Raw genomic sequence first — 24806 nt, 5'->3', positions numbered from 1 at the left:
TATATCTCGGTCGGGATTAATTCTATAGTAGCTGGGTTTGAGGACTTACCACTACCGGTGCCTGGAGAGGAATATGACTTCTTTACGCTGCTTGATGCGAAAAGTAGCTTTGTGCAATGACCACGTGATTGGGTGAGGTTGATAGGAGGGGTAATTATACACTACTTGTTTATAAAACATGTCTACAATATCTTGTAATATGACCATGTGCTTTTATGTTACTAGATTACAAAGGAAAATCAGTCCACTAAAAGGAAGAAGGTGGAGAAGCCAAAATCCAAGGATGTCCAACCTCCAAAGAACATGGAACAAGGACAAGGGTTGAAGGGTGAACACCTGTCGAAGAAGAGTTCGAGAGCTTCTTCCTTGAGCTCTACTCCACTAGTAGAAGCTGATGTCCTTCAGTCGCTCTCTAAAGCTTGTACTTTTCTTCACAACCGTGTTAGTGAGTTGCCTAGGGATAGACATATTCAAGTAAATTTACCTAAGGCATTGTTCCACTATGATGAGTATGTGATCACATTTATTTCAAGAGTGGATGTGAAGGAATTTCTAACCGGTTCCATGCTTAACATTTCCATCATTCAAACTTTCATGAGGTAATTCAATGTCACTATTCCTAATCATATTGTTGTTGCATTTTCGAATATAACAATGCAAATAGTAATTATTTGCCCACATTACTCTTATGAAGGTCACTACAGGAGCACCTTATTAGTGGATGCAATTCTGAGGCTGCAGTTGGGTGGTTTTGCCCCGAGCAGACCACCATTACCAGATTTTTTATGCAACCCTGAGCGGAGTATTAAAGAATCAACGAGTGCGGGAGACAAGTTCATATTAGCCCCATGCTTTGAGGAGTACGTCTAAATATGTCATAATTCAGTTGTTTGTTAAGTATATATGTTGACGTCTAACAAGTGATGGATTGTTATTTGGTGAATATATGTAGTGCTCATTGGAGCCTTTTGGTGATTTGTGTTTCTAATAACACAATCTACTACTTTGATTTGGCTCGTACGTGGCCACCACGGAAGTTGCTAGTGAAGAACCTACTGAATAGGTACATATTGTTTCCTATTGTTGAATGTCCTCACCTAAGTCATTGAGTAGTTATGTTTCTAATTTTGAACTTATTTTCCTAAAGTGTTATGAAGAAGCTAAATTGTCGTTCTGTTGCGGGTCCTACGTGGAAATATGCAAAAATAATGCCTTGATATAGTGATTTGTTTAATAAACTTGACTTTGGTTATGGCTATGCATGACTAGATTACCTTTGTGGCATGTCAGTGTGCGCAACAAGACAATGGAGTTGATTGTGCCCTATACGTGATGAGGTTTATGCTTGACATAGTCAATAGTTGCACTGAAGCTCAACACCTTGATGAAGTATGCTTTTTTTTTGTTCGATCTATTACTTGCTTCAATTATTGCACTGAACAAAACACAAGAATAGCATGCCACAAACTTAATATATGTCACAAGTAAAACACAAGGCAGCTGCAGAAGCCCAACCCAGGCAGTTGCAGCAGCCAAGGTAGCAGCCAATTTGGTGAATTTTGGTGAATTTGGTGAATTTTGGTGATTTTGGTGAATTTGGTGCCTAATTGTTTGTGAATTTTGATGCCTAAGTGCTTGCGAATTTTGGTGACTAAGTGTTTTTTGTTCTAGATTGTCCTAATGTTGTCAAATATAGCCTTTGAAATATTTGACATACATTTTTTGAATTTTTTGTAATACTCATGATAATGTTTGGGAAGGCCCATTAACAAGCAAAGAAATCGATGAAATTCGCGACATGTGGGCTTTTTTCGTGACATTTGATGGCATCTAGAATTGTCGGAGTGGGTGCACACACACCAAATTAATTAGTGAGCTTGAGTTTAGTTATTATGAACGTTATTTTAGTTATGTTTTTTTCTATATTAACATTAATTATAATTAGTACATAGTATTTGTGAGTGTTATCTTCATATATTTTGGTGTAATTACATATTATTATTAATTAAATATATTAATGATGTTACTTTTGATATATATATTTATTTCATGTTATTATTGTATTATTCTTTGTAATATTAATATTATTGTGACAAGTCATTGTTATTATTATGACAGATCACTATTTATATTAAGACATGTCACTAATATTATTATTAATAATAAAATTAATAAGGAAAAAAAAATAAAAAATTTAAAATGGGAAGCGGTTTGGCGCCAAAATCGCTTCCCATTACACTTGACATAATATATTGTCAAATGCAAATGGCAAGCGGTTTGGCGCCAAAACCGCTTCCCTTTCTCTACAAATGGGAAGCGGTTTGAACCGCTTCCAATTTAAAAGGCCAATGGGAAGCCCCCCAAGTGCATGCGGTTCAAAACCGCTTCCCATTAGGGGATTTGAACCGCTTGCCATTTACTTTTTTCTACTAGTTATTGGTCGGGTCCCTTTAACTACTGGTATTTATTTGCTTTTTAAAGTTTTAAAGGGTAAATTTTCTATGTCTCTAAAAAAGGTTATAACTTCTTTATGTAGTATTTGGAAAACTAGAAATTGCTTTTTCTCCTGTGATTATTTTTTCTCGTGCCCAAAAAATTTATCATGAATGGCAGTTTCGTTCTTGTCTCGACTCTTTGGATACTCCTACTCTCGCTCTTCCTTCTCATCCTACCCCAAGGAGTATACGTGTCTCTTGGTCGCCCCTCCCCCTGGTGTTATTAAAATAAATTTTGACGGTTTTGTTCGAGATGGTTCAGGGGCTGTAGGCATTGTTCTAAGAGATCATTTAGGAAATAATGTTTGTAGTCGTTCTTTTAATATTGGTATGAGTACTCCTCTTATTGCAGAAGCTACGACCCTTCGTAATGGTCTTCTTTTGGCGTAGGCTCATAATATTTCAAAAGTATTTGTTGAAGGGGATAATTTGCTTATTATTAATATTTTGCAGGGAAAGGCTCAGTGCCCGTGAAAAATTCAGCTATTAATGGAGGACGTTAAGGAGCTGATTCGAAATTTCACCTATGTTGATTCGCGCCACATTTATAGAGAGGGTAATAGAGCAGCATAATATGTTGCTTCTTTGGGCCATTTTATGCAAGCTCACCAAGATATTGATCCATTTATAAATAGTAAATTTTCTTTTTGTATTTATTCTAATAAGTTAAGGTATAGTATTGAGAGAAGATAATCCTAACTTCTTGTTCACCTTTCCATTTAAAAAAAATAAAAAAAACAACAACATGATGTTACAAAATACTACTTGAAATCCATAATTTTTTTTTAAAAAAAAGGGAGGGGGGGGGGTGTTTGGGTGTGGGGGACTGTTTGAATTTGTTCTAGTACAATCAAGATCTCCAAAAGATGAGGAATTGTCTGTCGTTGCAAAATTTGACAATTTGGTATAAATCGAATTGAATTGACAAGAAAATTATAACACCATTCATTGACCAAGGCAAAAGACCAAAGGCTGTGTCAAACTTGGACTAAAACAAATGCTAATTACCTTTATCACGGATTAATCTATAAAATTAATCTGGTATTAGTTAGTACTCCGTACTACTTTTTGGTTACAAATTAGTTGGTTCTCCAATTTCTATAAGTGGTTAAAAATCAAACCTTAAAAAATTTTAAGGCAATAATTTTTTCATACTAGTGTGGTAATTAGTATTTGCATATTTTACCGCTTATTCTATATGTGAAAGTGATTAATGATATACTACCTCCGTTTTTTTATTAGTTGACACGTTTTAAGTTTAGCACTATTCACACACCTCCCTTTAACCATGTTTTGTGATTTATATGTATGGAAAAATATAGTCAAGTGGCATCTTGTTAGATTCGTCACAATGTATATTTTCATAATATCAATTTTTCATAATTTTTGCTTATCGGTAATTAAAGATATTAATGATTTAATTTGTGCATTGGCAAACGACTAAAGAAACGTGTCAACTAAAAAAAACGGAGAAAGTACGAAGTAATTACTAGTACTACTATTCTTATTTTTGTTATTCATTTATCCAGTCGGGTAGATAGAAAATTGGCGACTATAACTACTCAACCTGACTTCTAGACCAAATGTTATTAGGAGTCGGTTTTAAATAGAATCATATTGCTCGTATGCAGTAATCATGAAAGAATTTTTTTTTTTTTTTATTTATCCTAGCTGTTCTTTCAACCAACAAAAATAATCTAACAAAAAGTTATATTATGCACATTCATTATTCATAGAATTACCAAATCCTTGATTATTTTTTTTTTCACTATATGTCAAAAAGCAATACAACTTCTTATTTGCTTTTTCAGTGTGCTACTAGAAACCATAACCAAGTTTCTAGGTTTAAATTTCATCTTATAAACGGTATTATTCCTATTAACTACAGAATAAATCTCTTTAGTCTTTATTCAAAGTATAGATTACTTCTTTATCATGACAAATAATATAACTACCGTAAATTGTGCATTTTCATAAAATGCAAACTGTATAATACAACCATGCATGCATGCTGGTATCTTTAATTAAAGATTATGCTGACAGCTGACCCTATATTCCTAATAATACCACTACCGCGTATAATAATATTCCATCCAATTTGCAAATTTGCAGCTTCAATTATTATAAATTATTCTAAAAAATTGGAGCAAAATTACAACAGACTTAATTTTAATTTTGGACTGCAAATTACCTGACGAAAGGAATGGATTCGGCATAAATACTTCGTAGTAAACAGATGAATCAGATTCTAAAACTATACATGACCACATTCTACGACTCATGGGTTGTACAACAAGAGATAGACTTGTTTTTGAAGTATCTTGTTCTTTAGAAAATAACTTGTGCTTAATAATGTTATTTACTTGTGTCATGTCATACAAGCAATTGTACATGACCGTTTTTTTTATTTTTTTATTTTTTTATTATTATGTTACAGCTAATAGGGTGATAGATTGATTAAATTTACGGATACTCAAAAGTATTTTGAATGTGTAATGAGAGTCACTAAAGAGGGCTAGACATGAATCTCGTTCATTTAACTCATGGGCTCGTCTAGATTTAATTCATCCTTATAATACTGAAAGTGAACTGCTAAACAACGCTCCCATTTTACAGGGCATCGCTCCCTTTTTGTTATGGAAGGACGATATTGCCCTTAGTGTAAGTTGTAGTGTATAATGTTGTAATATCATTCTCGACCCCTCCACTTACTACCATGGGCGGATGTATGTATTTTTTTTTTTTTTTAAAAAAATTGATTAATTAATCAAATTTATTATTATTATTATAATTTTGATTAATCTTTGTATTGTTATTATTATTATTATTATTTTGATTATGATTATTATTAATTTTGTGATTAATTGAGTAATTAGTATTAGTACTTTTATTGTTGTTGTGATCAATGTTTTTTTTTTCTTTTTCTTTTTCTTTTTCTTTTCTGATTTACATATTTTTTTTTAGAGAGATAAAATGAGAGTGAATAAGAGTATGAAAGTTGTGAGTGTCGTGGAGTAAGTCGTGGGTATTTATTTGATAGGGGTAAAAATGAAAAATTCTAAAAAAAATGCGAGCGATGCCTAGTAAAAGGGGAGCGACGTTTAAGTAATCGATATTTTCTTACAAGTAATAATAGTCCTTCTGACAGTAATCTACCAAAAAGGTAAAAATTCTTAAATAAACCTGGTTCACAATAAAATTATTGTGCACCAACTACTTGTCACGTGTGTTTAATAGGTGTGCTTAATTGTTTTGAAATCAGACAAGCTACAGTAATAATTTTCACAAAATTTCTTTCATCACCTTTTTTTTACCTCTTGCTTTTTCTCTCTCCTATGAACTTCCAAGCTCCATTTTCTCTCTCTTCGAAGCTCGCCCATTAGAGTCTTATCTCTCTGCACTTTCAAGATCTCTTAACTTCTTCTTTAATGGCGAATGAGAGGCGGTGGAATGTCTAAGAGGAGAATTGGCCTTCGTTCTTCAACTAATTAAATCGCGATAATGAACAACATAATCGTGGTAAAATTTCTTATTTTCGAGTTGATTATTGAACTTTTTAAGCTTATTATGTTGTTGTTCTTCTTGAATCGAAGCTCTTTTGGAGTTTTTGCTTGAATTTGTATAGTATTAACAATCTAGGGTTTCAATTTGTTAAATTCATATTTGAATTGTATTTAAGTTGAATTTCGTGTTTTATGTTTATACATTAGCTATTTAATTATGGTTTTGATTTCGTATATCATTATTTTTGCTCTCGTATTTGGTTTAATTTAGAGATCTTCGATATCAATATGTATATCAACAAATAATGACTCGTATTTTAGTCGAAATGCCAATTAGTTGAAATAGAGTAACTATGATTCAGAAAAGGTTACTATAATTGAAAAAGGGTGTTCTGCTTAATTACAGTCAGGTCGATCACTGTGTGAATAAGAAATCACCATATGTTACAGTATCTTCCTAATTTTGTGAGATATGATAACTCTTTAAGTAAAATAGGGTTAATATAGATGAAAAAAAAAGTTGTTCAATTTATTCAAGAGTCATTATACTCCAGAACTATTATTCACTTAGCTATACGTTTATATTGACTAGTGTTTATTGGTCATGCTAAAGTTGGCCTTTTATAATTGAATCCTTGGTAGCACTATGAGATTTTCTCTCAGATGGGTGGTCAAGGGGAAGGGCAGAGCATATATATATATGGGTTTACTTTATCAAATTGGTCAGAGTATATGACTTGATGAATATCATACCATATTAATAAGACTGATATGTTTAGCTTATTTAAGACCTACTTTAAACTATACTTGCAGAGTTATAATTAGAAGATGAGCTGAATTCAAGTATAGAGTTTTGACATGGAAACCACAAAGCTATTATAGTCTTTGTTGGTACGACTTAATTCTACTACGTCTCACTTGAAATCAAGTGATTTTGTTTCTTCCTGCTATGATTAGTCGTGCCAAGCGCCAACTTGTCATGTTGTAGGCTAGCAGCTATAAATTGTTTTTAAGCTATATGGGCATGATAAGTGACAATGGTGTGTGTTGGGTTGATTTACTTTGTTTTTTTTTGTGCTTAGTTTGATTTTAATTGTAGTACAGTATATGCTTTAATGTTTAAACTTTTATGAGATTTGTCGTGCTACATCTTGTTCTTTTGGAAAATTAGTGAAAATTGATTTTTAACTATAAAGCCTATTAGCTCAATTGGTAGAGTTGTGTGCAAGTGCACAATGATGTAAGATTCTACATAGGCTATTAAAAGATCGATAACCATACATTAATAAAAGTTAACTATAAAAGTGTACAGGATGACTTTATTTATATAAGGATCACTATGTTTAAAAAAAAATCATAACAATGGTGACTATGTAATAATGTATGTATTGGGTTACTATATGTGTCAATATTGAAGCTGAGCTCAACAAGATCATCCTGAAAACTGACATTGTGAAACTGTTTTTGCATCTAAGCTTTTAATGCTCTACTTCTTGATATTTCAATAGGGGTCACTATAGGTAAAAAAACGGATGATTATATTTAGATTGAAGTCACTATATGTAATAATAAGATAATTACAAAAAAGGTAACTATATCTAAAAAGGGGTCACTATATGTAATAATAAGATAATTACAAAAAAGATAACTATATTTAAAAAGGGGTCACTATATGTAATAATAAGATAATTACAAAAAAGATAACTATATCTAAAAAGGGGTCACTACATGTTTTTTTTTTTTTTTTTTTTTTTTTTTTTTTTTTTTTTTTTTTTTTTTTTTTTTAAAAGAAAAGATAGCACATGCCTTATTATAATAAATCAATCATCGCTGAAGTAGTGATACTTTGCGGAAAAGAGTTAACTACTAGTATCCCAACGAGCAATCGTATGAGACATAACAGACCGGTCTAACATGAGAAAAAAATACAATAATCAAAGTTAACAACATGAGAAAAAAATACAATAATCAAAGTTAACGCTATTAGTCTTCACATCTTCAATAACTAGGTGAAAAGGCGTGACTCCATTGCTCCCGTACTTAATAGCACGAACAACCTCTTGCACATCACTCTCTATCCAAATATGGCTATACCTGAGTCTCCTTGCTAGTTGCAGAGCATATCTTACAGCCTGAGCTTCTGCAACCTCTGCATGGGTCAGGTGGATTCTTTTGATAGTAGCAACAACCAGCTCACCCTTATAGTCTCTAGCAACCACCCCAACCCCGCCCATCCTACACTTGGTAAATGGGCATCAGCGTTCAATTTAATATAATTTTGGGGTGGGCACTGGGCATGACCACGATGCAGCAACAGGGGTGATGTTCAGACAAGCCATAACAGCCCCCGCAACACGTTTTGAGTACTTACAGTACTCTTCAACATACTTTGTGAAGCCTGCAGCAACCAGCACAACACATGGTTGTTTACCAGCACAACACATGGTTGTTTGCCACAAGAATAGAAAACATAAACCCTAGCCTCCTTTTCTCTCTTCTCTCTCCTAAACCTAGTATCCATTGTTAATTTTCAAGGGGCTTCCATCGGATTTCACCGGTGGAAAGCCCCAATCTTTATTTTCTTTTAAGCCTTTTGTTTTAGGTTACAATAATGTCTCCCTCGAAAGAAAGGGTTTATCTCCTTCGAAAGACAAGGTTTTTTCGATCTCCTTCGAAAGACAAGGTTTTTCGTACTCCTTCGAAAGACAAGGTTTTATTTGTGCTTAATTTGGTCTCCGGTTGTGCGGGGCTACTATTGATTAGGGCTCGGATTTGGGTTACGGAATCAGCACAAGAATTAACTTTCTTACAAAATTGTGAAGCGACGACGAATCCACTCAAAAAGTTGTATGAGACAACGAATCGAGAATATGCCGAATTGTTATATTTATGTATTTGGATTCTTAGCCCTTCCCCGATTAATTCTTGTTTGATTTTGTTAAATTCGTTTTCATTATCGTTCATTGTCAATTGTAGATGCCGTATGGCTTATATTAATGAAATTTAGTGTCCTTTGGGACTTCTTTCAAAAAAAAAAAAAAAAAAAAAACATTCCTCAAAACCCAAATCTTGAAATAATAAATAATACGCTCATTAGTACCATATATACTTGCACTTTATGTTACCATCATCTCAAATTCTGACCAAATCAAATCAAAAGAAGAACAATAAAGAGAACAAAATACCTAAACTTTCATATAAATACCTAAACACCCTCCTCATCTTGCTCAATCAAAATACTAAACTTACCAAACACAACAGAAGAAAATTTAGCTACCATTATTTCTTCCTTCTCTTAAAAATTTATTCTATTTGCAAAATAACAAGCCATCCAACCATGGTACTTTCGCATGCATTCTCGAATGGAGATGCTTATATTCAGTCCCCCTTCCCCTCACGACATCTCCAAGCTCCACTTCCAAGGTACGTATGGTGTTACTAGCATGTATTGTTTGTTACAAACGTAGCTATGAGTTACATGGTTTTGAATTTGTGTGTATTTTCATGTTCGTGTCATTTCAGGTTTAATATGCCTGAAAATTCGATACCAAAGGAGGCGGCGTACCAAATAATAAACGATGAGCTGATGCTAGACGGTAATCCACGGCTGAATTTGGCGTCATTTGTTACAACATGGATGGAACCAGAGTGTGATAAACTAATGATGGATGCCATTAACAAGAACTATGTTGACATGGATGAGTATCCTGTCACAACTGAGCTTCAGGTTATAATTATAACTAGTATGAACTATGAAGTACTTTTTTTGTCTTTAATTTAGGAACACGTTTATGTAATTTTTTGATTTTTGTATTTGAAGGGTTGAAATTCAATGGTTTAGGTCTGACCAGCTGAATCTTACTTTTCTTGGTCAACTTAAAACAGAAACCATTTGAGAAATTAAATAAATACTATGTAGACCATAGAAAATATAGGAAGGATTCACCCTTTTTCAACTACCAAAAATAAAATAAAAAATAATGCACAAAATTAAATATTATTTCGAGTTTTGTTTTTTGTCTCCCTAAAAGACTGCATAGATCACTAGGATGATTTTCACTAATCCAGGTCTAAGGACTAGAAAATGAAGAAGGCTTACTAACTAATACGGAGTATCAATTGTTTACAAAATTTAACATTATTGTAAGCAAAATAGGTGTGTGAACATGATAGCAAGGCTGTTCAACGCTCCACTTGAAGATTCAGAGGCGGCTGTTGGAGTTGGAACAGTAGGCTCGTCTGAGGCCATAATGCTAGCCGGGCTTGCCTTCAAGAGGCAGTGGCAGAACAAGCGTAAGGCTCAAGGTTTACCTTATGACAAGCCCAACATTGTCACTGGCGCCAACGTTCAGGTATATATACATATCTTGTCACACAGTTGAATCATTCAACTACTTGAGCAAGTTGAACGATGAACACAGCTTGACAGCTACAATTATCCTGCACATTTGAAGCCTAATGCCTTTTCTTCTATCTTTATTTTGTTTAGGTGTGTTGGGAAAAATTTGCAAGGTATTTTGAAGTAGAACTGAAAGAAGTGAAGCTAAGTGAAGGATATTATGTGATGGACCCTGTAAAGGCTGTGGAAATGGTGGATGAGAACACCATATGTGTCACTGCCATTCTCGGCTCTACTCTCAATGGAGAGTTTGAAGATGTTAAGCTATTGAATGATCTTTTGCTAGAAAAGAACAAGAAAACTGGGTATACACCTTCACTTTCTAGCTATTTTTGCAGGCTCATATTATAACTACTACTCCCTCTGTCCCAGTTTTATAATCCACCTTGAAATCCGTGACTACAAAATTCAAAGTAGACTTAGAAGGTGAAATATCAAGTACTATCATATGCAGACCCACAAAAAATGTAATACATGGACTAACCATAGAGTTTGGAGTTGGGATACTCCGATACAAGTGGATGCAGCGAGTGGTGGATTTATTGCACCCTTCCTCTACCCAGAGCTAGAATGGGACTTCAGGCTTCCCCTGGTGAAGAGCATAAATGTAAGTGGTCATAAATATGGCCTTGTTTATGCTGGCATCGGATGGGCTATCTGGAGGAGCAAGGAAGACTTGCCTGAAGAGCTCATCTTCCATATCAACTACCTAGGAGCAGACCAGCCTACATTCACTCTCAACTTCTCCAAAGGTAATTTTCGCCAATCATGATTCCAAAATATGCTATTCTCATTCAATTTTTTTCCAGCTCAATTTTTTGGGAAGTCTCACTAGATGATATGGTAACTAATATGCAGGATTAAGTCAAGTCATTGCTCAATATTATCAGTTAATCCGCCTTGACTTTGAGGGGTATCAAAATGTTATGAAGAACTGCCAAGAAAATGCAATGGTTCTAAAGGCTGGCCTAGAAAAGACAGGGCGGTTCACCATTGCATCTAAAGACAATGGTGTCCCTCTAGTGGCCTTCTCTCTTAAGGACAACACCCTCCACAACGAGTTTGAGGTTTCAGAGATGCTTAGGAGATTTGGGTGGATAGTTCCAGCATACACCATGCCAGCTGATGCACAGCATGTGACAGTGCTTCGTGTCGTAGTTCGGGAAGATTTTTCCCGAACTCTTGCTGAGAGGCTTGTGTTCGACATCACAAAGGTGCTCAACGAGCTTGATCACCTCCCTTCCAAGAATAGTAAAGGTCAAAGCCATCATGATATGGGGAAGAACGGAGTTATCAAAGTGCCTAAGAAAAGTGCACTTGAGAGTTGAGACACAAAGGGAGATTACTGATGTATTGAAGAAGTTTGTCATGGCCAGGAAATCCAGCAAAGTCTGCTAGACATTTTGTTTTTCTGTTTCCAGAGATTAGTATAAAGATGATTTCAAGTCTCTGTATTTTAGTTTTTTTATTATTACAATAATTTTTTTTACAAAAATGTACCAGATAAGGGGTATTAATATTAATTTGACTTAATTTCTTTTCTCTTTAAAGTACAGTAATATTTTCATATAAAAAAAAAAAAAAAAAAAAAAAAAAAAAGCAATATTAGAGTATTTCTTTTTACTCAATGAACTGGTCTATTACATCCAATGAAAGGGGAAACAAATGCACAAACCAAAGGGATAATATGAACAGGGTACATTAAAAGCCAGGGAAAATAAGCAGTTCGGGAAAAAAGAGAAAAGAATGCATCAAATGATTGGCACCACAACGGATATAAAAGCTCACATTAACAAGTATTTCATTATGTACAGAAACAATGAAACCAGACATCATATTTACAAGTTACACATGGGTTGCTAGAAGTTGTACATGCCAAACGTTAAAATAAATTGGCAGCTTCTACCAACTGAAACAGGCAAAGAGGCGGGGAAGGGGGAACAATGGAGGGGACATAAGGGAGAGATAGATGTTGGAGTTTTAATAGTAGCCTCAAAATAAGGTGTGCTTCAAAAGAAATAATTTCCCATTTGTCAAATATTGCATTGTATGATAATTTCATGGCTTCCTAAATTAAGTTGATTCCTTGAAATATGCTCAATTAGTCAATTATTTTTGACTTAATTGGGGGATTTAGATGTTAATCATCTTTGGTCTAATTGGTGACCAAATTCGTTGTATCTGGTTCACTCTCATTCGTTACCAGATTCGTTGTATCTGGTTTACCCTCAAATACTATATAAACTTTTTTTTTTGTTCCTTCTAAAACACAGAAAAAGTGATAATATATGTTTGTTTAAGCTATGAATTTTTGGATTAATGTTTTGCCAGCTACATGGGTATTAACATTTGGGTGGAATATATGTTGTGCGTACATAAAGTCGTTGTATATAGCACTTGAATTAGCTTAGTCATGACATAAATGAAGTATGTACATACTCTATTTTACAATAATAACATTGTGGTGCCATTGATGCCACTTGATGGTTTAATCAGTTGTGCATTTCTACAATCGATACTTAAGTAGTTTGTTTTGTGTTTTCTTATATAGGATTTAGAATTAGAAAACAGCAGTGACGGTGTGAATTACAGTGGCCGTTTTCAAACCGACACAGTGTTTCCTAGTTTTGATGCTGCTGTTGAATGGGCGAAAAATATTTCCCGAACAATCGGATTTTTATTCGTCTCATCATCATACAAAAAAACCACCGATGGTCGGCCATATCGATATTTGGCTTGCGATCGTGGTCGAAAGAAAAGGCCAAGAGATTTGGAGAATGTGATTCGCAAGGACACTAAATCTAAGTCCGTTGGGTGTCCTTTCTACATCAAGATTTATTATGAGAGAAGCACTGATGGTTGGAGGATCCGTGCTAAAAATGATTTAACCGGCACCCACAATCATCCATTCATTGTGTATTTTGAAGGTCGTCGACAAATCAGTGGTCTAAGTCCAGGTGCAAAACAGGTTGTGCGTAACTTGACGAGGTCAAAGGTTGCGCCTCGTAATATCATGGCAACCATTATAGAGCAATTTCCTGAAGATCATTCGAACATTAGGCATATATACAATTGTAGAAGTGACATTAGAATGGAAGAGTCTGAAGGAAGAGGAGTGGTTCAGCAATTTCTGCATCTGGCTAGAGAGAGTCACTACATTTACTGGGTTATGGTTGATGACATTGGCGTTTTACAGCAAGCATTCATGGTGCATCCGATCACGTGCAACTTGTTACGCACATATCCGTACGTGATTGGTATGGACTCTACATACAAGACAAACAGATACGGCATGCCATTCTTTGAGATAGTTGGGGTTACACCGACCAATCAAAATTTCCTTGTTGGTTATGTCTTCATGAGAAACAAGACACAAGCTAGTTATCAATGGGTGCTTCAGAGATTGAGGGATTTAATCGGATACTAACGGGAGCCATCAGTGTTCTTAACTAATCGTGAGCTTGGACTTTGTGCAGCATTGAAAGCCGAGTTTCCACAAACTACGCATTTACTTTGTAGGTGGCACATTAATAAGGATGTCGAAGCTTATGTGACTGGATTGTTCAAGGACAAGACGGTGGGTGCAAAGTTCAAAAATGGTAGATGGAAACGAGTCATGGATGCTGCAGCTGAGCCGGAATATGAGTTAGCCTTGCAGAGATTGAAAACAAGTTGGGGTCGGTAATCTGATATCAAGTTGAGATTATAACATTTACTCATTATAAAGCCCTATTATCTATTTCTGCTTATCATCACTGTTTTGAGGCAAATGTAGAGTCTGTAGACTGATGCATGGTAATTTCATAGGATTTTCCTTGTTATTCTTCGTGAATCAATGCTTATTTTGTGATACTAGGTTTATTTTTTCTTCATCTTGTTGTAATTGTACAGCTGATGTTGCTCCCCTTTCTGCCGCTCATTTTCCTCTTCAACTGCTATCCTTTCTGCTGCTCACCCTCCTCTTCTACTGCTCCCCTGCTTCCCACTCTCCCTTATGCTGCTCCCCCATTCTGCTGCTCCAAGCTGTAGCCCCCCATTCTGCTGCTTCCTTGGTTTCCAACCTGCTGCTCCCCTGCTACCCTTTTGCTGCCCTGTTGCTTCCCCTTGCCACCTGCTGTTGTTGCTGCCCCCTAACGCCGTGTGGCAGTTGCTGCTGATGTTTCAGGCCATGTGGCGTGCACCGCTAGATTATTCCGTTACGTTTGAGTTGTTTATGTAGCTATGTTTAGTGTATATGTACTTTTCTTTTTCAGCAGTTTCTTAACAACTAACACATTACTAAAATTGGTAAAATAATATATACCCACTTTCACTCAAACATTCTACTAACTTCACTTTAATGATGAGTAATGATCCATGCACTATTTGTACAAATAAAATAAGATGCCATGGATCTTATTTTATTTGTACAAATAGTGTATGGTTACTTCATTTCCATTTCAACGTGTCAATTAAATAAGAACGGAGGGAATAATTTCTAACTACATGTGGAATAATGATAATCTGTATTCAATAATTATTGGTTTGTATGATTTTGACACTAAATTTAACAAGTTACTTCCGGTGGTAAGTGTACCGGCTACAACGAACCCAGCGGCGGGGTCAGCGGTGTACTTGCTTCCGGTGTCCAGAGAGGCAGAGATCGAACTGCACTTGGTTGTAACTGTATTTTTGCTAGACACAAGATTGGAGGGAATTTAAACTGGATATCCTACATTTTTAAAGGAAAGGGGATGAAAATGCTGATACTTCTTCCCTATGAAATTTTTTGTAGTTCAACATCCCTTTATAATAGTTCAGGTCTTTTATATTAAGTTTTCACGAATAAGAGAAGCTGCTGGTTTGTTCAGGTTACTCGAACATTATTACATTACTTTGTGATGACCAAGGGTCTTGTTATCGGTAAACTTAATTTGAATCTTTTGCTACTGCATAAACATAGAATTGCTTCAGTTATGTCTTAACTGTTTTTGTTAATTGATTAATCACTCCAGTTATATTTGGTAAAGATTCTATGCTTTTCTGATCTCGTGGTAACATCAAGCAATGTATCCGAATTCCTTGTTGGCGATCACAAATTAGTGAGATATTTGATTAACAAGAAATTCATATTGCTCTTAACTTCTGACCAAGTTGAGGATTAAGTAATTAGGAATTTAGAAGATATGTCGAGGTTTGAGGCCAGCATATAAGAGTGGGTAAGCCTATAACATGATTATAGTCCTCAAAACTTCAACTATGTGGTTGAAGAACAAGCAATGATAATATTTTGTTAGACACCTTAGGGCATATGCTTTTTGTATTGCAACATAACATACTTATTATTTAACCTGTACCTATGGCCAAGTATTCAAGTAATTCTTAGTAAGTTCTCAGGCTGAACATTAGGCCTTCCCCCGTTCCTTTTTTTTTTTTTTTGTTTTTTTTTTTGATGCTATCAATCTCTAGTTGTTGAGCTGTAGACGATAAGGTACCATGACATTAAGGCTCTTAAGTCTCAACACCGAGACACACTCTTGCATTATCGCGTGTGACCCAAACGATCATACACTAACTCCAAACATAATTACATCATTGCAGTTTTCGTAATGGTTTTTAAACCCTCAATCATTCGAAAAAAAAAATAATAAATAACCTAATAAATAAATTATACATTTAGGGGGCGTTTGGTTCGGAAAATAAAATGGAGTGGAAAGGAAACAAATAAGAAGGGGAGAAAAGGAATCATTTAGCTATACCTTTTCATTTATTTGGTTTAACCATGGAAAGAGTATTTGTTAAGAGGAGGTAAGGGTATTTGTTACCCCAAGTTTTTAAGAGGTAGCAAATGAGAGGTAACCATTACCCTTAGGTAATGGTAATTGTTACCATGCCTTCAAACCAAACACACGGTAATGGTATTAGTTTAATCAAATCCGTTTTCAATCCAAAAAATAAATACACTAATCAAACACCCCCTTAACTCTTTCGAAAAACATGTACAATCATTAATTTTTAATGTAATTCAATTTATCAATATGTACGTTCACTAATTAATCTACATTTAATTATAATTACCTAAAAACCCTATAAATTAGCCAAAAAAAAAAAAAAAAAAAAAATCATACTTCCAATCTCACACACTAGCTTCTTAAAAGTTAACGCCACTACCATATTTATTTTCCAACCGATATAAACTTCAACTTAGTAAAAAAAAAATTTTTAAATCAAGTTATCAAGTGAAAAAATAATTTCCAAACTTTGGAATAAGACAAACATCCACAAACCTTTTAAAAAAAAGAAATAGTTCCTGTAGTCACAACTCACACATCCCGCGCATTTTATAGCACGTCCTTAATTTTCGCTGATCACCTTTCTTTTCAGTCTTCTTGACATACGCTTCCTTTCATTTCCACTCCTTCCATACTCTACAATTCTGGGTTTCAAAAACCATGAAAAAAAATCCAGAAAAAACCCACCGGAAAACCCGGGAACAACACCAGTAAACCCCACCTTAAACCACCTCAAGGACACGTGGCATTCCGCCTACTTTCCCCCATTCAAGCCGGCAGCGCCGTCATCGGGCACGGCGGTGCCATGTCCCAGAAGATTGCACGTGAAACCGGTCTCTCCTTACTTCGCGTGGAAGACCCACTTTCTGGGTGCGACGAGCGTATCGTCAACATCGTAGGACCTGGAAGCTTGGATAAGACTCTTGTTTTGAGGGATGGTAATGCTAATGGTGGAGGAGGAGAGAGAAAATTCGAGGTTTCTTCGGCGCAGTTGGCGGTGTTTAGGGTTTGGGAGATTCTGGAAGAGAATACGGCGGAGTGTTGCCGGTTGTTGACGGTGAAGGGAGAAGTGAAGATTAAGTCGTTGATTGGAATTGTGGGTGTAGCTATTAGGGTTTTGCCTTTGGAGGAGCATCCTCTTTGTGCTGATACTTCTGATGATTTGATTCAGATTTATGTTTTTCAACTTTTTGTTTTGTTTAATTTAAGTAGAATTAGTGAAATTAGGAATATTTTTTATAATCCATAATTAGTATTGTTGTGATCCACGCCTGAATTTTAGTTAATTTTGTTCATTATATTTTGGTTATCGTAGGATTTTGGTTCACGTAGTCAACCCATCGTTAGGATTAAGAATTTAAGACTGATAATGTCGTTATTGACTTATTGTAAAATGATTTATGTTTTCAACTCTTCAAGATACGAGTATAATTAATCTGATTATCTGAGTTTATTTTTAGAATTGGGAAGTAGGGACTTGGATGTTGGTCCCAATTGTCTTCCCCACTTGATATTCCAAAAGTATACAATAACATAAATCTAACAACTTACTTTTTAACATTTTATTTTATATAATAGACAAACAAAGTTATGAAAAAGTCTACGCGTGTCAATTATTATGGAACAGACAGAGTAAAAAAATTTGCAATGAGGTGTGATATGAAGACACTAATGTTAGATTTTTTTTACTAAGAAAGGTGATTATAATTTGAACAATTTATAAAATGATTGTAGAGTTTATTCTAGTTGCAATGTGCATCATGTTGATTAGGTTTTGGTTATTTATTTGAACAAATTCATGTATAATCTCGGTTGTAGTTGATGATATGTTAAACTCATATATTGGCAATATTGCTTTGTTGTCAAACACATAGCAAACCATTTTGGGAATTTCTAAATGGAGTGGTATTTATTCTGTTGTTGCTATTTGAACAGGAGAAAACCATTGTTTTCAGCTCACAAAAGTCACAACCATTGCATTCAGACTTCAGTTAGGGACAGAAAATGCTAGCCCAATATCAACCTTTAATGGTATCAACATGTCATCTTTGGACCTTCATGGCTAAATAGTTTTGACCGTACTTCCATTATAGTTGAGAAGAGAATTACCAATATTCTAAGTGCTTCAAATTTTACCCCAAACCTTGATATGCTTGAGAAACCTCACTTTTATTGATTTTTTTCTTATTTTTATTTTTGTAAAATGTGGTGAACTCGCGTCTATGTGACTGAGCCTGTTTTTTATTGTGTCCATAAGATCTGGTCATGAGTTCTTTTTTTGACTGATTTTTCAGATGCACTTCTGTGTTACAGATTACAGGTGATTCCCTGGCAGTAAGAAAGGCACTGCTTGCTGTTACATATTGTCTTCAAGTAAACAGTTCAAGAGCTTTAAGTCAATTTCGTGGTTCAGTTTCCGATTGGGTATCACATGATCTGCATGCACAAAAACATCTAAGCATTGATACAGATGCTGGAGAAAGGGGCCAAAGTTGTGTGGCTGCAGGGACCAAAGAAGTGGCTTTCAGGCTGCTTTTCCCCACTTATGCGGCTGATGGTTTGATTGACTGGGGAGGGAGCATAATGAAAGCCCTAAAAAGGGAAACAGGAACTCGTATAGAAGTGTTAGACCCAGTAGTGGGTAGTGATGAGTGTGTTATTATGGTGTCTGCTATGGAGGTTTGTTAATAACATTTTTGATGTATATTCTGGTTCCTTCTTGTCCCTTTTAAGTTTTGCATGGTTCTATTACATATACTACTATCCTAGATTTTTAACACTTTAGAATTTGATATTCTACTTGCTCATTATTATCATTCAGCACCTTGTTGTTTCAGTTTGCCGAAATGATAAGTTGTACTTAGATTACGTTTAGATAAATACCCTACTTGCATTTCAAAATTTACAAGTATAATGATTAATGTCTTTTAGAGCTCCTTCTTTCATCATGTCTTGTAGAAATGTAAATTTTGCAAGTAAAGGGTGCGATGATATTGAGGTAAATCCACATAGTGTAAATTGCCAAAACTGAGATTTTTTTTTTATTTTATTTTTCAAATTCTCTTATCTTTGCTTCTGCTGTTATTGTATGTTTAGTATTATCATTAATTTTTAGTTTAGGCCTAAGTATGTTTACAAGCTATGCATATTCAGCATTGTGTTTTTGGGTAAGAGACTTGCGTGAGCTTGATCTCTGATAAGCTTCTTGTCTTATGCATGGTGGCTTGTCATTTTTAGAACAAGGAATGTTAGTATTCCCCAGCTCAAGAAGCCACTCTCCGTGTTTTCACAAGATTAGTGGAAGCTGCCTCAGGATCTGGGCATGCATGTCAAAATAGAGGAGACTCTGTGACTGCAAACTTCTGATTTCATGTAGTCAAGTCAACATGTTGGATATGAAAGTTACTGCTGGTGCTGAAGTGCAGATATTAGACACTCATTGTACTTCTGCTACTTTGGTGGGTAAGAAAATTATACAGGTATGATTATCTATCTGTGAAGGATGATGCCTATGCTCTGACATTTTCATTCTGATTGTTGAGCTTGGGGGATCAACATCATCTGTTTTATACATTCTCAAGTTCTCTTTGCTATTGTTTACATGATCTTTGCAAAGAATGCTGATGAAAGTTGTCTTCTGTTACCAATAATTTAATGGTAATATGTTACATGCTCATTTTGTCCCCCATTTATGACATGAATAGCTGTCCCCAAGCTACTGACAATTTTTATTTGAACCATAAATCATGTTAATATTTGTCCCTCCCTCGCCCTTAACCCTGGGCGTACTCCTATAGCAAAGAAGCAAAAAGGGGCAATATTCTTTACATACCAAGGCAAAATTTATTAGTCTTATCCCCTATATCTCTTTGGGAATTTCTTGCTTCTTATCAGTGCACTTGACCCCCCCCCCCCCCCCCCCCCCCCCCCCCCCCTTCTTTTTTTTTTTTTTATGAGTTAAGTAATAAGAAAGGTAAGTTTCCTAGTATCAGTTTCTTCTGTTGATTTCAATAACTATGGCATTTATATTGCACTTTCAAAGCGTATAGACCATGATATATGCGCTGGATATGCCTTGTCGACATATTTAATTCCCTTTTAAAGATTGAACACAATACCTTCTTGTAGATAGTTGGTGAATATTCTGATGTGCATACTTGTCTGCTTCAAGTCACATGGACGCTGAGGAAAAGCATATTTTCTGACAGAGCAATAAATACACCTCTTCTACCACACACACTTTACAATGTTTATGGTCGGCCTCCTCATGTCCAGGCAACAACTACCTTGTCAAAGGAAGAAAACCGTGTGATTTCTTATGATAAAGACATGTCATCATCCACAGTTCAGTCATCTGAGGTGAAATCTCATTAGTCAATACTATTGGATTTGTCATCTATCATTAGGTTGTAGTTAAACTTAAGTATTTAGGTGGTTGTTGATCGCAGTGTTCATTTGGACATTCTCAGACTACATTTAAGAAAAATTGAGGTGATTTTATGGCATTTTGCAGCTCAGAACTTGGCAGGTCAGTACTATATGGATCTCATCAATGTAGCTCTTTCATGTTTCATCACTAGTGTTAAGGGCAGTCGAGAGACCTTGGAATGGTAATAAAATGAATATTTTCCTTTTTCATTCTGAGTGTTTTTTTTTTCCTCCTGCTTAGTTTTACCGCATATTTTGTTTCACTTGCTCCCCTCATTCCGAAGGACTATTTAGTCTGTACGCTGTTGCACCCTTGCACAGTCTCTGGTTACAGCACTGCAACCGTCTTCCTGCAGTCCCACCGCCATTGCAATTGTCACATCTAGCACCACCACCTCACCCTTCCTCTACCCATACCATCATCTGCATCCTCTCCATTTCAGCCCAGACTCCTCACTGATCGCAATCTTCTTCCCTACCACCACCACTGTCTAACCCCTAAAAACACCCCCATACATATCAATTGTATTACTCATTAATAAAATCCATGATAACCATCATCTCTCATCCATTCCAGAAAGTAATCAAAACACCACCTCAAGGAAGTATATGAGACTTGTAAGGGCAATAAAAAATTTACCGGCTAACTACTCTCCTCCTAAACACTTAGTCTTATACTGCATGAGATATTCCTGAGGAAGTTGGCCCAGATCAGATTTACTGTTGGTATAAATCAAGTTTATGGCATAAAGAGGCCAAACTTGCTATGATGGAGGTGGAACGTACAAGTGATGAAGGATGAGGTTATTGTAGTGATGAGAAAGATAATGGTGGTGGCATAGATGAAAAAGAGCATTAGAGCAGTGGCAGAGGAATAATTCTTTTTTGTATCTGATATGATTTGATCAGTGTGTGTAACAGCAACAATATGTCTACCGTGCAAGTGAGTCAATTAGATCTTTGTATTCTTGATTGACGCCTTACTTTACTTAAGTGACTATAAGAGTTGTACTAATTGATGTAATAGTGACAATGTGGTCTACATTTGCATGAATGATGATTTGATGTTAATTGCTGGTTGCAACTGTCTGAAGTGAGCTTTTGATGATTTGATGTTAATTGCTGGTAGCAACTGTTTGAAGTGGGTTTTTGATGATTTGATATTAATTGCTGGTATCTTCTGAAGGAAGAAATTGTGATTGTTTTGGTTTATCCGTCAATGATGTGATATTCATAATGTAAACAGCCATATTGGATATTTTCAAACTACTATTGTATTATTTTGATTGTATCTTTGTGTTTAAATTAGCGGCAAGAGTATGGAAATTGCAAGTATATTGAGTGAAAATTTTGTTTGACTCCATTTCTTTTTAATGCTTTTGAGCTACCTGCTTGTGCAGTGGGGATGAGTGTTCTGTCATCAGAAGTATGGAAGTCGAAATTGTGGTTCCTGCTCATGTATTTGGTCTTGTGTATGGTGAAGGCGGTGCTAATCTGTCTCGTCTGAGACAGGTAATCAGCCTTTCTAGACTCTTACTTTTCATTGGGGGTGTGGGGTGGAATTTGGGAAGGGTGATTCAAACAGAATAGTATCTTGAAGTGATTACCTTGGATGCTGTCTTTCTGCATTATGCATTATGTCATAAGATAGCTGCTTGGAGTCTAAAATTTAAATCTGCAAAGATTTCTGGTCACTACTTCTTCGTATCTACACCTTTAACCTTTTAGTGCTTTTTTGAATATGTACCTTCTCAAAATTCTTGTTTTAAAAATCCTTTTGATGACTTGTGCTGTCTGATCCTTTCTGACATCTGGTACCCAAGATCACTTAAGGTCTGGGATCTACAATTCTACATGAATGCATTACATATATAGCATGCTAAAAAAAAAGTTACGATTCTTAGTAAATCACACCAAGCTGTATTAATGATATGTAGCTTGTCCAACATAAAAGTGATGTGCTTTAATTTAGCAATATGTCAAAGCGTAATTTTTGTGATTTTCAAAGCAAACTACAAACACTCCTATCATCTTAATATCTTATGTATGAGCTTACGAAAACATTACTATTTAGAGATGCATCAAAATTTGTTAAACAAAAAGCAACAAAGAAACACACCTTGCAATGGTTTACACCACTCGGTGTAGAATAATTGAACCTTTTGGCTAAGAATCCACTGCAAGCCGCTATAGCAATGATTAGCATTGGCATCATTTCCACGGTGAATTAGCCAATATTCTGAAACTCAAAATACAGTGAAGCTTAGATCTTCATTCTTTATAGTACAATAATCCGTTTGACACAATATTCTTTACACTTTCTTTATTGTGTGTTGCGAAGTGAAGCCCAAAAGTCCCTTATACATATAACTAACTTTTAACCCTTCTGAATTTTAAAATGCATGTAATAAAAAATTAATGAATCTATGATTAATGTCATAGAATGTAGATTTCAGATACTATAGATTTATTTAAAACATGGTTTTCCTAGCAGCCCCATCTTTTTCCTTAAAAAAAATCTAAATTGATAACAATGTCTAAATCTAATGACTTGAGATTTTATCATAATAACCTAATTGACAAAAGACTTGAGCGTATGACCAAATACTTCGTAATTGTATCCAAACATACCTCATTGAATCAAAAACTCATGATAATCCTTATTCCTACCCATGTACCCGATTATTAAAAGAGAAAAGAAAACATTAGAAAAGAATAAAAGTTTTTTCCCATAATAATAGATTAATAGTTATATCCTATGAATCCTATCATTTAGTATAGTACTACTTGACTTGGTGAACCTTTATACAAAGTATATATATGCATAGATAAATAAAGTATTGCTAAAGTTATGCTAGTTTTTATCATAAACAATATGCAAATAACACTATTTTGTTAACATTTGAGCTATGTTTTCAATTGCAAAAGAGTATTCAATTGTTCTCACTTAGAAGAATCAAACAATTTCGAAAGTTCTATGTCAACTAAACTACTTAAAGCAAGATGATTGAAAGAGGACACTCAAAAGTTCAATGTCAAATAAAATTTAATAAAACAGTTAGTGGAGGCGATAATTCCAATTATTAGAGTTGGGTGGAATTACGTTTTTATTTCCTATATTGAATTTAGTTTATGAATGAACACAATGACGTTTTTGTTTTCTATGATCAAGTCTCAAGTGTTATTGTTGGTTTTCTACCTGATTTATCCAATACATTACTTTTTGCGAAATTCGTATTAAATTTATCTAATATATTGCCTTTTTAACCCAATCCTCCTTCACTTTGTTCTTACATTACCAATATACCTAACGTTCTTACACTACCAATATATTCCATCCTTATCAATAATGTCAGGTCAGTACACAGAATTCCTCTTTTTTCTTCTTATATAAATCATCCTTTTTTTTTTTTTGAAATAAGGGATGCAAATTTAATTAGTAGTTAAGTTACAAGGAGGTTCAGCCGAGACATCACCAGCACAAATGAGAGGAGAGTTTTCACTACTAGGAGTTAAATCTTACAAAAGAATCATTACAAATTAGAGGTGGGTGTGACAAAATACAGATTTGGTTCATGATCTCCAAATTTCTTCTTGCATCCTTAGCTAGAACATCTGCTACCGCATTGCTATCCCTTGCTTCAAAGCGCATATCCACTCGGAGCTCCGTTTGTAGGTCCCTGCATTTTTTGATTAATGATGGCGCGTTAGGGACATAATCAATAGAATTAATCTCCTCTACTACCCTTTTAGCATCTGTGCATAGGATAACATTGTTCCAGTTTTTGTTTCGAATTAAATTCAGAGCAATTTCCAGAGCTTTTAATTCAGCGTCATGACTGGATGGTAAGTAGCCTTTCCAGACTAGACCTACAATCCAATCACCCAGACTGTTTCGACAAATCACAACGCACCCCGCTTCTTTTGTAGAGTCTATGAAGGAAGCATCACAGTTAATTTTTAGGGAGTTTGGAGGGGAGGAAGCCAGCGAAGGGGGATGGGATTTTGACTTTCAAAGTTGGGCTTGGAGAAGTGGAACTCTAAAGCAGCCCAAATACACTGGTGGATTGATGAGATTAGGGGGGTGTTGATGCGAGAGAAAGACCATGAATTTCTTCTTAGCCAGATATGCCAAATAGAAAAACAGAATATCACATTCCAAGGCAATCCTTTATTATTTTCTAATGTAAGGCTCAGGTTTTGAGTAAGC

At 35.2% G+C, this 24806-nt stretch overlaps 2 protein-coding genes and 1 pseudogene across 3 annotated transcripts; all 3 read left to right on the top strand.

Annotated features, from left to right (window-relative positions):
- Positions 1–9267: 9267 nt before the first annotated feature.
- On the top strand, positions 9268–11899 carry LOC145563516 (glutamate decarboxylase 4-like; annotated as a pseudogene). Its single transcript, XR_014094549.1, has 6 exons — positions 9268–9421; positions 9521–9725; positions 10147–10350; positions 10488–10702; positions 10896–11149; positions 11256–11899. The product of XR_014094549.1 is annotated as a glutamate decarboxylase 4-like (transcript).
- Positions 11900–12700: 801 nt separating this feature from the next.
- Positions 12701–14082, top strand: LOC145564788 (protein FAR1-RELATED SEQUENCE 5-like). The gene is made up of 3 exons (XM_081624988.1): positions 12701–12736; positions 12949–13777; positions 13874–14082. The coding sequence occupies exons 1-3, from the start codon at positions 12701–12703 to the stop codon at positions 14080–14082; spliced, it is 1074 nt and encodes a 357-aa protein (XP_081481114.1).
- A 2891-nt stretch (positions 14083–16973) lies between these two features.
- On the top strand, positions 16974–21056 carry LOC145564787 (uncharacterized). Its single transcript, XM_081624987.1, has 7 exons — positions 16974–17345; positions 18482–18847; positions 19284–19348; positions 19545–19647; positions 20297–20527; positions 20600–20778; positions 20918–21056. Exons 1-7 carry the CDS (start codon positions 16974–16976, stop codon positions 21054–21056), a joined length of 1455 nt encoding a protein of 484 aa, XP_081481113.1.
- Positions 21057–24806: the final 3750 nt, after the last annotated feature.

Source organism: Chenopodium album, chromosome 10, assembly GCF_948465745.1.
Source record: "Chenopodium album chromosome 10, dcCheAlbu1.1, whole genome shotgun sequence".
Taxonomy (NCBI): Eukaryota; Viridiplantae; Streptophyta; class Magnoliopsida; order Caryophyllales; family Amaranthaceae; genus Chenopodium; species Chenopodium album.
The sequence above is the reverse complement of the archived record's forward strand: the minus strand, read 5'-3'. Positions and strand labels throughout refer to the sequence as shown.